The sequence below is a fragment of the Tupaia chinensis genome, unplaced genomic scaffold, assembly GCF_000334495.1.
Source record: "Tupaia chinensis unplaced genomic scaffold, TupChi_1.0 Scaffold000208_1, whole genome shotgun sequence".
NCBI classification, from domain to species: domain Eukaryota; kingdom Metazoa; phylum Chordata; class Mammalia; order Scandentia; family Tupaiidae; genus Tupaia; species Tupaia belangeri.
Window position 1 is genome coordinate 3,312,342 of NW_006159683.1, and position 11,746 is coordinate 3,324,087.

General features: G+C 37.9%; 1 protein-coding gene across 1 annotated transcript in view; it reads left to right on the forward strand.

Moving 5' to 3' along the window:
• NUP107 (nucleoporin 107) overlaps positions 1–11,746 on the forward strand; it is a 48,633-nt gene that overhangs the window by 26,117 nt on the left and 10,770 nt on the right. The window contains 7 exon segments of the mRNA XM_027771366.1: positions 1,215–1,305; positions 1,452–1,528; positions 2,751–2,810; positions 4,371–4,516; positions 4,644–4,692; positions 10,464–10,533; positions 11,153–11,271. Of these exon segments, the coding sequence (XP_027627167.1) occupies positions 1,215–1,305; positions 1,452–1,528; positions 2,751–2,810; positions 4,371–4,516; positions 4,644–4,692; positions 10,464–10,533; positions 11,153–11,271 (612 nt within the window).

Below are 11,746 nucleotides of genomic sequence, written 5' to 3' on the forward strand. Positions count from 1 at the left end.
CAGGGTTAGGTGGCTCCTTAAGGGGTGATAAAACAATAAACAGTGTCAATTGGTATAATTAAGCACATTTTATTTGTTCACGTTGACTGTAAAGTCAGTCTATCAGACTAAATTAGCAGTAGCACCCTTGTCGTTATGAAGACTAACAGTGTTTCTGTGATACTTTTTTTTGGGGGGGGGAGAGATTTTCGCTATAGGGTGCGTGTGCTCGCCAGACAGAGACAGAGAGAAAGTGAGAAATCACCCCCCCCCGGGGGGGTAATGACCACACCGCAATCCCTTCTCCTCCATTCTCCTTGGGATCTTAGGCACGCACGCACACGTGCCCGGCGTGAGTTTTAAGCCACCGGGTCCGGGATGCGAACCACGGTCGATTACATGGGAGTCCAGTGATATAGCCATTACACTAACTGCTGGTTTCCATGTAATACTTTTACATAAATTGGGAGTCACCTTTTTTTTTTTTTTTTTTTTTTTTTTAACGAGATTTTTGCTATAGAGTGTATGTGCTTGCTAGAGAGACAGAAAGTGAGAAACCACCTCCCAGGGAGGATGGCCACGCTGCAATACCTTCTCCATTCCCTTCTCAGGATTTTGGGCACATATGCACATGTGCTGGGGGTGATTTTAAGCTACCAAATCCAGGGCTCCAACTGAGGTTGACTAGGCGGGAGTCCAGCAACATAACCATTACACCATCTGCTGGTCCTAAGTCGTCAACTATTTGTCCCATTTGTGTTCAGTGGAATTAAATGCCAATAGGCACCATGGGAACCTACTGATAAAATCAAAGAGGAAAGGAATTATTAGATAAAGAAACAGACAGGGGCCGGCAGGTGGCGTAGTGGTTAAGGTGGCTGGACTCCCACATGGCTGACATGTCCCAGACCTGGCAGTTTGCTTTCTCCCTTCCCCTCTCTCTTTCTCTCTCTCTAGTCAACTTCAAAAAATGAAATAAAATAAGGATAATGAATAAAATTAAATAAAATAATTCTTTTTTTAAAAAAAAAGAAACAGACAGTGAACACAGAAAGATATGCATATGTAACACAGAAAGATATGCGTATTTTGGCAAAATGGATCACCATTACTCATTACTTACATCATAACATTCGTGCTACAAGTTATCTAATCTTATCATGTATTGCCATAGTTTAATAGTTGATCAGTACCGCACTGGTTAGCGGACTAATTGCTCTTTCCTGTTTCTGAAGGCACAGCGACTCTGTAAACGTTGTGGTCAAGCATGGAGAGCTGCAACACTTGAAGGGTGGAAGTTGTATCATGACCCTAATGTTAATGGAGGTATTTTAGTAGATTTTATTCTCACTATTGGAGATAAGGATTTAGTTCTGAATGCCAGTCTTTATGAATTAGAGCTTTTCTTTTTAGGAATAATGGAAGTAAGATCTCATCCTAAATAAAAATTTTATTTCTTTTACTTTATTTAGGAACAGAATTAGAACCTGTTGAGGGGAATCCATATAGACGCATTTGGAAAATAAGTTGTTGGAGAATGGCAGAAGATGTAAGTTAAGTAAAATAGTCAGTTATACTGACTTTTACACCAGGGTAATTAATTGAAGGCCTGCCCATCGAGGAACTGTTAATGTCTGGAGTAGCACAAGAGTAAAGTTCTTATTTTCAAAGAACTTCCAGTGAAATTGAGGAATAGGCTCAATTATTTAGAATTATTCAGGCACTGAGTACTAAGAATTAAAGATTGACATAAGGCAAAAAATAAAGGAGGTACCAAATGAGTTTTGGAAAATCAGTGCTTAAAGCTGGCTTCCCAGGGGAGATAGTTGAATTAAAATTTTAAAAAGCAATAGTATTTGGTTGGAAATGAAACAGTTAAAGAATGCATAAATACTACAGTAAATGTACTTACCCTTGATAAAGACCTCAAGTTTGCTTGTAGAATTAATTGGGCATCAGAAAGCTTGCAGAACCTTGAGGACCCATGGCACAGCACCCATAGTGTTTCAGAGGATAACCATGGCCGTGGAAAATAGAATTTGAATTAACTAAAGGCTAAAAAAGCAGTTAGGAGCCCATCAGAATTATTCAAACAGTATTAAGGATCTGTCCTAGGATTGTATCGAAAGGAGTGGAAAGGAAAGGAGCGAGACTAGTGAGGACCCGTGATTGGAAACAGAAAGCAGAGATGGCCTCAGCTCTAGGTTATATATAGTAAGAGTCTCTGCAGTCTCTTGTTTAGATGACTGGAAGTGCCGTTAATAGAATCCCCAGAGTAAATTGGGATAATTTGTTGAATACTAAATCTATTCGGTCTTCAGAAAAGTCATTACACATTTTTGCATAGAAAAGCCCATAATGATTTTTCTAATGACCCAATACTTAGAAATCAGATGCAAACTCATGCATGTCTTTTTTGGTGTTTTTCTGAAATAATTATCAGGGAGTATCGGTTAGTTAGAAACATTCTAGGAAAAAACACCTGTACAGTTTCTATCTGAGAAAACATTTTGATTATAAATAATCAAAGCATCAGAGTTGGATCTGCTTTCATCCTATTTGAAATGTGATGTTTTCCTAAAGGTTTCAGCTGCGGTTGTTTCATTGAATGGAGAAATGCTTTCTTTTTTTACCTCATTAGATCTTTCACTACAGTTTAGAAACTATCAAATGAATAAGTTCAGTCTAGAAACAGAATTCCGTATTATGAGGAAAATTGGAATACTAAGAAAAAGAATATTTCAAATTTGTTTATATTCATTGTATTTTAGGAGCTTTTTAATAGATACGAGAGAGCAATTTATGCAGCTTTAAGTGGGAATCTCAAACAGGTATGTAATCTTTTATTTTAACATTTTTGTGGGATAAAATCCAGATACATAAAATATTCTAATAATTGCATATAAGAAATGTTACAAATTTAAGCAATTCTTTAAGCATAGCAGTGACAGAGATTATCCTGAAACAGGTTAGTGACTTTTGCTACTTAATTTGATGTCTCATATTTTAATTAATAATATCAGACTTCAACTTCTAAGAATTATAAATTTAATTACAACACACATTTGTTGATTTGTGATACCCATAGCTAAATCCAGAAATGTGTCACTAAAACACTGTGGCTGTTTATGTCATCCTACATTTGTGTGTGTTTCTCACAACCCCTGTACTCCATGTATTACAGCTATTTTGAGGGATATTATGATGATGAATGGAAATACCATCTTACATCAACATGGAAAATTGCTACTGTTATGAACTCAATCTGGAAAAACATATCTTAATAGTTCAAATGTGTTTAAGAGAGGTGGTTTTGGAAGATTATTTAGTATACTTTCTTTTTTTTTATTTGCCAAAGGATGCTTGCACTGTAGAGAAAGAGAGAGAGAGAGAAAGTGAGAAAGCATCCCCAACAGGGAACAGTCACGCTACAATCCCTTCTGCGCAGTTTCTCTCTCCTTTCAGGATTCTGTGTGTGCCCAATGTGTTTTTCAAGCCTCTGAGTTCGAGACTTGAACTGAGCAGTTGGACATGTGGGATCTACCTGCCTTAGCCGCCACACCACCAGCTGGCTCATTTAATATAATTTTTAAAAATCCACAGTGTTTAATATTATTACGAAGTACCATGGACTAGGCCCCATAGGGAACTAGATCCCACGTGGCCGATGGTGGTTTGAATCCTGGCCCCAGTGGCTTGCAAAACACAGTAATGACCAGTTGGTGGCATGGTGATTAAGGTGCCTGGATCCCACATGACTGACTGTGTGGTTCAAGTCCTAGGCCCAGCAACTTGAAAACATGCCAGGCGTAGGTACATGCATGCCCAAAATCCTAAGAAGAGAGTGTAGAAGGGATAGTAGCATGGCCATCCTCCCTGAGGGGGTGCTTTCTCTTTCTCTTGTTCTCTCTGGCAAACACACACACCCTACAGCAAAACATTTAATTATTTATTGTCTTTACTACTACTATTATTATTAAAGCTTGCTGTAAAACATATGTTCACCAAAAAGAGAGAAAGTGAGAAAATAAGCTGCCAGGTTCGGGACTTGAGCTGCAGTCAGCCATGTGCGACTCCAGCACCTTAACCACCATGCCCCACTTGCTAGCCCCCTACAAATTTTTAAAAAAGAAAAAAATGCTAGTGCAGATGTGTGTATGTCCAAGATTCTAACACTGTAGAGAAATAAAGGAGAAGAGATTGGAGCAGGACCACACCCATTAGGGTGCTTTCTCCTCCTCTCTGTCTTCCTCTGTGGCAACCACATGCACCCTCTGACAATTAAAAAATAATGATAAAGTGACATCATATTCCTTGTAAATGAGTGTAATTGGTTTGCCTTTGTTTTTGGTCTTATGTCTGTGTGTTTCTCTCTTGGAATGGGGAAAAAGCTTCTTCCTGTCTGCGACACCTGGGAAGACACAGTGTGGGCCTACTTTCGGGTTATGGTAGACAGTCTGGTAGAACAAGAGATCCGGACATCAGTAATAACCGTAGGTGAAACTGAAGAACTCCCTAGAGAATATTTGGAAGCAAAGTGAGTTGTTGGGATTTTGTTTTGTTTATAGTCATAATGATTTTTAGTATATGCTTTAATGTTTTATTTTATAACCTTTTTTCATATTATTAATATTTTTATTTTTTTCCTATTCTTTCTTTCAAAGTTGGACCTTAAACAAGGTTTTTGAGGAACTTCAAGCTACTGATAAAAAGGTAAATGTTATTGTGATTGTGTTGAGATATCTGAAATAGGAAATAATAAAATGTTATGCTGTTGTGCATAGTAGCTAAAAGGAAAAATATATGTGGAATTCTGTTTTCATCTGCCTTCTTTTCCTCACTCGTTATCAAAAATAAGTGCTATTTATTAAAAGAAAACTAATTATATAAATGATACATCATTTCTCTTTCATTGACTTAGGGCTTCATCCAAATACATGCATGTGAGCTACATTTCTCTTTCCATTTGAAATTTAAAATACATAATGGAAAATTAAGAAAAATTCCTTTTCATAGATTCAGAAATAATCTAATACTATACATACATACATATATATATACATATATATATATATATGTGCTGTATAAAATCTAGACTTTTTTTTGGAGAGGTTTTTGCTATAGGGCGTGTGTGCTTGCCAGGAAGACAGAGAGAGACAGAAAGCAAGAAATCACCTCCTAAGTGGGATGGCCATGCTGCAGTCCCTTATCCTCCATTCTCCTCTCAGGATCTTGGGCACGCTCACACATGTGCCCAATGTGAATTTAAGCCACCAGATCCGGGACTCGAACCTCAGTTGACTACATGGGAGTCTAGTGATATAGCCATTACGCCATCTGCTGGTTCAACAATCTAATACTTTTAAAAGACACTCTTCTTGAGTGGGGCCAGCAAGTTGCATGGTGGTTAAGGTGTTGTACTCCCACGTGGCCAACTGCGCTTTGAGTCCTCGACCTGATGGCTGCTTTCTCACTTTCTCTCCTTCTTTCTCTCTAGTGAGCTCATGTGCTCTACAACAATTTTTAAATAATAATTTAAAAATTAAATAAATAGGGGCCAACAGGTGGCTTGGTTGCTTAGGCACTGGACTCCCATATGGCTGACCTCATTTCAAGTCCTGGACATGGTGGCTAGCTTTCTCACTTTCCCTTTCTCTGGTCAAAATTTTAAAAATAGTAATAATAGATAAATAAAATTAAGTAATTACTTTGTTTAAATTAAATAATTTATTTTTTTAAATTAAATAAATAATTTTTTAAAGAATGATAATATTCTTAGGACCAGCAGGTGGCGTGGATGTTAAGTCAGCTGAGTCCCATATGGCATACTCCACAGTGGGGGTTCTTGAAAATCACGTTGGGCACATGTGCATATGTGTCCAAAATCTCAAGAGGAAAATGGAGAAGAGGTTGTATTGTGGCCATCTCCCCCATGGGAGTGGTTTCTCACTTTCCCTTTCTCTCTCTTTCTTTCTCTTTTCAGGCAAGCATACGTGCCCTGTAGCAAAAACTCAAAAAAAAAAAAAAGAAAAAAGATAATAAAATACTCTTTAAAAATTTGAAACATAATAACAAGTATAACAAGTGATTTAAAATGATCCTGAGATGTATATTTAAACTTCTATAAAAATTTGCAGACCCTTATGGTTATCCTCATTCCCTTGAGATGGTAAAACATACTGATAGTATCTTTCCATATCTTCCTATATAATCTTACAAATCTGTTTAAATAACAGATATTCCAATATAGGAGTTTAGTGGTTTTTTTAACATTGTTTTACATACATTACACTAAAATGTCATTTTCTGTCGTTTAATGTTAATCTCTCCAAGTTAGTTGGCATAGTTTAACTTAACCTAACTTATTCTTTTTCATGGATACTTAATATTCTATAGAATGAGGGCTAATTTATTTTTTAAGAGAGATTTTTCATATGTGCTCACCAGAGAGGCAGAGATAGACAGAAAGCAAGAAATCATTCCCCACCGGGGTTGGCCATGCCACAGTTCCTTTTCCTCCATTCTCCTCTCAGGATCTTGGGCGCACATGCATGCACATGCGCCCAGCTTGAGTTTTAAGCTACGGGTTCCAGGACTCAAACCACAGTCGACTATGTAGGAGTTCAGCAATGTAACCATTACACCATCTGCTGATCCCAGATGTCTAATTTTTTTTTTTTTTATCATTCCCTCTCAGAGTAATATTTAGGTTGCTTCTAGTGTTGTAATGGATGCTTACTGTGTGAATACTTACCTACTCATTCTATTTCTTTAGGATACATGTTCTGAAAGGAGTGTTGCTAAGTTAAAGAGCTTATGTATATACTTTATATATGTACATATATATATATGTATGATGTTTCTAAATTAATTGCCTAAAGATATCATGTTATATACCTTAAAGATATACAATAAAAACAGAAGCAAAAGAAAAATACACTTTTAAATGGAAAAATTAAGTATATAGCAATTTTCATTATAGCATTTTCATTAAGTATATAGCATGTACACAGGTGATTCATTAAATTATATATTGTTACCAGGCCCAAATGTCACATTTTTAAAAGTTTATTTCTTTTTGTGAGAGAGCAGGATAGGGATTCCCCTGGGACCAGCAGATGGTGTTATGGTTACGTCTCTGGATTCCCATGTGGCTGACTGAGGTTCAAGTCCTGGACGCAGTGGCTTAAAATTCACACTGGGTGTATGTGCATACATGCCCTAAATCTTGAAAGGTGAATGAGGGAGGAATTGAAATGTGGCCATCCTCCAAGGGCGGAGGGGTGGGGGTTGATTTCTTGCTTTCTGTTTCTCTGGCAAGCACACACACCCTATAGAAAAACAAACAAACAAGAACAAAAAAACCCAACTCTCTAATAAAAAAAGATAGGGATCCCCCAATAGGGTCTTGTCACAATATAATACTCACTTCTCATTCCTCCCTCAGCCTTTTATTTTTTAAAAAAATTTTATTTAATTTTACTTTTTTTATTATTATTATTTTTTAGATTTGCAGTAGGACACATGCACTTACCAGAGAAAGATGGGGACAGGAAGGTGGGTGTTGTGAGAAAGCAAGCTGCCAAATCTGGGGCTTGAACCATGTGGAAGTCTAGTGCCTTAACCACCACACTACCTGCTGGCCTCTACCCCCCAGCCTTCTAGCTAGGCAGAATCACAAGTGTACCCAGCATGTTCAGGCCAAACTGGGACCCAACCCTGAGCACTCCTATATGGTTCCAGCATCGTGCACTGGAACCCTACCACCTGCACCTCAAGGCTGGACCCTTAATGTCACACATTTTATTTTCTGCCAAGCTGTAGCAGGTGAGAAATACGAACTCACTGTTCTATTTTCATTTCCTAGTCTATTCATAAGGCTGAGCATATTTCCCTGTTTATTGGCCATTTGTAAACTTCTTATTCATGTATCTTTTAACTGTTTTTCTCTCAAGTATTTATTACTATTCAGTTATTTTATACATTCTAGCTGATGAGATAAAACAAGATCAAGTAATAGATACAAATACTAGAAAGTAGAGGAATCATTTACATATGATTACAATGTAAGTCTAAGATCTTAAGACTCAGTAAATTTCTAGAATTAATAAGAATGTGTTAATAAGACTGCTTCTGTGGTATTGTGGTCATGTACTGCTAGGAAGAAGTGAGGTTCCACGTGGCGACTAATTTGAAAGCCTAGCCATCAGCCTGAAACACCAGGTACTTGTACCCAAGATCTCATAGACAGGACTAGAGGAAGTACATTCTGGCACGACCCAACCCTGTGGTCCTCCCTTCTCTCTCTTTTTCTCTTTCTCAAGCATGTATGTACTTTATTATGATGGAAGAAAATAAGATTAAAAATAAGTAAGAATTTATTGAATTAGCTAAATATAAGACAAAATTACAAAAACATCATAGCTTTTCTATACTTGTTATAACTTATTAGAAAGTGATACACTCCCTCCCCCCCCCCCAAACGTCCCATTTAAATGAATGACCAAAGCTAAAGAGATCTAACAAGAAAGTGATTCAAAGGTTTCAGGACCTTCATAAAGAAAACTGTAAGATCCGGGAGCCAAGCAGCATAGCAGTGAAGCAGTGCTTTGAGTATGCTGGGCATGAAAGAAAGAAAGAAATTTTTTATAAAAAGCTATAGGAAAAATATAAAAATAAGATGTGAATAAATAATGTTGTTTTTCTGGATGAGAGGATTAAATGTAAAGTGATTCATTCCAAAATTACTGTAGAAACCTAATGTTTTAGGAGATGATTTGTGGACAGATAATTTTCAAATACAAGAATAAATGAGAATGGCAAGAACATTTTTAAAAAGGATAGATAGATAAGGGGTATTTGCCTTTGTAATGAAAACTTCACATAAAAATACAACAAAACGGGTCAGCAGGTGTCATAGTGGTTAAGACGCTGGACTCCCACATGGCTGACAGCAGTTCAAGTCCCAGACCCAGCAGCTTGAAAATCACACTGAGCACATGTTCATGCATGCCCCAAATCCTGAGAAGAGGATGGAGGAGAAGGGTTTTCAGAGTGGCCATTCTCCCAGAGGGTGATTTCTCACTTTCCCTCTCTCTCCTCTCTGGTGAGTGCATGTGCCCTATGGCAAAAACCTAAAAACCAAGCAAAAAACACCAAAACAGTATAGAATTCGCAAGAGAATAAATAGAACAGTAAAAAGATGAAGTCCAAATTAGATGTAAGTGTATATGAAAACTTTTTTTTTTTTTTTTTAAGAAAGAGGAATAGAGAGATAGGTACTCCTGACAGGGTCTCTTCACACCACAATCCACTTCTCGCAGCCTTTAGCCAATCAGGAGCTGGGGCATCCATGTACCTGGTATGTCTGATTGACTTGGGATCCAAACCCTTGGTCCGTCATGTAGCTTCTAGCACTGTTGATTAGTGTGCTATTATCTGCTGCCAATGGCTGGTCCATATGTGAGAACTTAACCGATGTCAGAAATGACCTTGTATTTCACAGGGAAAGGGATGTTTTACTTATATAAATAGTTCTGGCATAACTGACTTTATATCCAAAAGAAAACAAAGCTCAATCCTGCTCATGCTTTGTAATTACAATAAATTCCAGGTAGAGAAAAGGTTTGAATGAAAAAAAGAATGCTGAGAGAAAAATTTTAATATCTGACTAAAGATTAAAATATACTTGACAAAAATGACCAGAAAAAAATCATGCCAGAGATTACTTATAAATGGTTTCCTAGGGACCAGCAGTTAGCATAATGGCTATGTCACCGGACTCCCACGTAGTTGACCGCAGACCGAGTCCTGGACCCGGTGGTTTAAACTCACAGCAGGCGTGTATGCATGCGTGCCCAAGATCCCAAGAGGAGAATGGAGAAGAAGAGATTGTGGCGTGGCCATCCCCCCTGGCGGGGTGATTTCTCGCTTTCTGTCTCTCTGTCTCTGTCTGTCAGGCGAGCGCATGCACCCTATAGCAAAAATCTCTCCAAAAAAGGGGAAAAAAATGTTTTTCTGTACTGTCAACCTGATCATTCTTTGATTTTGTTACTTTTGGTGCTATCTGCATAAGAGAATACCCAAAGAATGCTTTCACATACTGCTGCTCCTGATTAGAGAACTCTTCTGTTTTAATGGCTTAGGTCACATGAGTCCTTTTTATTCTGGTCTACCATAGAATGCCAAAGTAAATAAAAATGAAATGTAAAGAATAAAAATGTAATAGCATTCATAGAGATTAAATTGTTACATTACAGTTCTATTGTCAAAGATACTATTTGGGCTGGATTTGTAAGCCTTGAGTATTATTCCAAAGATGATATCCTTCTCATATTTTGTTTTAATCTTCCTGAGATCCTTCATTTCTAGATTGCTCTTTATATATTTGTCTTCAAAAAGTTGACATTTTTTAGTTTAACAGTGATTATATACTACAGAATGACCACTAGAAGATTTATGGAAAATATGAAATTTTTTTTCAGAGAGTTTTGGAAGAGAATCAAGAGCATTATCATATAGTTCAAAAATTCCTTATTCTGGGAGACATTGATGGTAAGATAGTTTTTTGTTTTTTGTTTTTTGTTTTTAAGAGAGGTTTTTGCTTTAGAGTGCGTGCACTCACCAGAAAGACAAGAGAGAGAGACAGAGAGACAGAAACCGAGAAATCACCTCCCAGGGGGGATGACCACACCACAATCCCTTCTTCTCCCTTCTCCTCTCGGGATCTTGGGCACGCACGCACACGTGCCTGGCATGAGTTTAAGCCGCCGGGTCTGGGACTCGAACCGCGGTCAGCTACATGGGAGTTCAGCAACATAGCCATTACACCAACTGCTGGTCCCAATAGTTTTATTTTACTATGAATGAGATCTTTATTTTGCTAGGATAACTTTATATAAAAATTACTCAACAATGACTTGCCCTCTCATTAAATCTTCATAAATATTAATCAGTTTAGATGCAAAGCAATTACTTACTCCTTAATATAAAATAAAATTTGAATTTTACCCACGGTCTGTTTAAGAGGCTGTAGAGTGTTGTTAGGTTACTAACAGTGAGGATTACTAGCAATGAGGCAATGACTTGATAGCACTAGGTAAATGTTCTTGGTAATGCTTCTCTTCTTTTGATTATAGTCCTCTTGTTGAATCTTTGCTTTGATGTCTTGTAGGTTTGATGAACGAGTTTAGCAGATGGCTTTCCAAAAGTAGAAACAATCTACCTGGACACCTCCTCCGCTTCATGACTCACCTCATTTTGTTTTTTCGCACTCTGGGACTACAAACCAAAGTAAATAAAAATGAACAATTTACCCTCCTCTGCTAGGTTTATGCTATATGCCTATTGTCGGGAAAATACTGGGGTTTGTTTGTTATTTCTTGGAAACGGTGATAAGGGCACAGATGACGTCCATATAATCTTGCTTGGTTACCCAGTCATAATTCACTGTGGGAGACCCTTTAGGGTTTTGGTCTGTGATTGCAAAGTGATAAAGGTTACCTAGTTTCCTTCTAATAAATTTGTAACTTTATCCTCATCAGTCCCAACTTTAAATCAACCAACTATGGGGAACCAGCAGTTAGCGTAATGGCTATGTCGCTGGACTCCCACATAGTCGACCGCGGTTCGTGTCCCGGACCTGGTGGCTTAAAACTCACGCCGGGCGCGTGTGCGTGCGTGCCCAAGATCCTGAGAGGAGAATGGAGGAGAAGGGATTGCGGCGTGACCATCCCCCCTGGGGGGTGATTTCTCGCTTTCTGTCTCT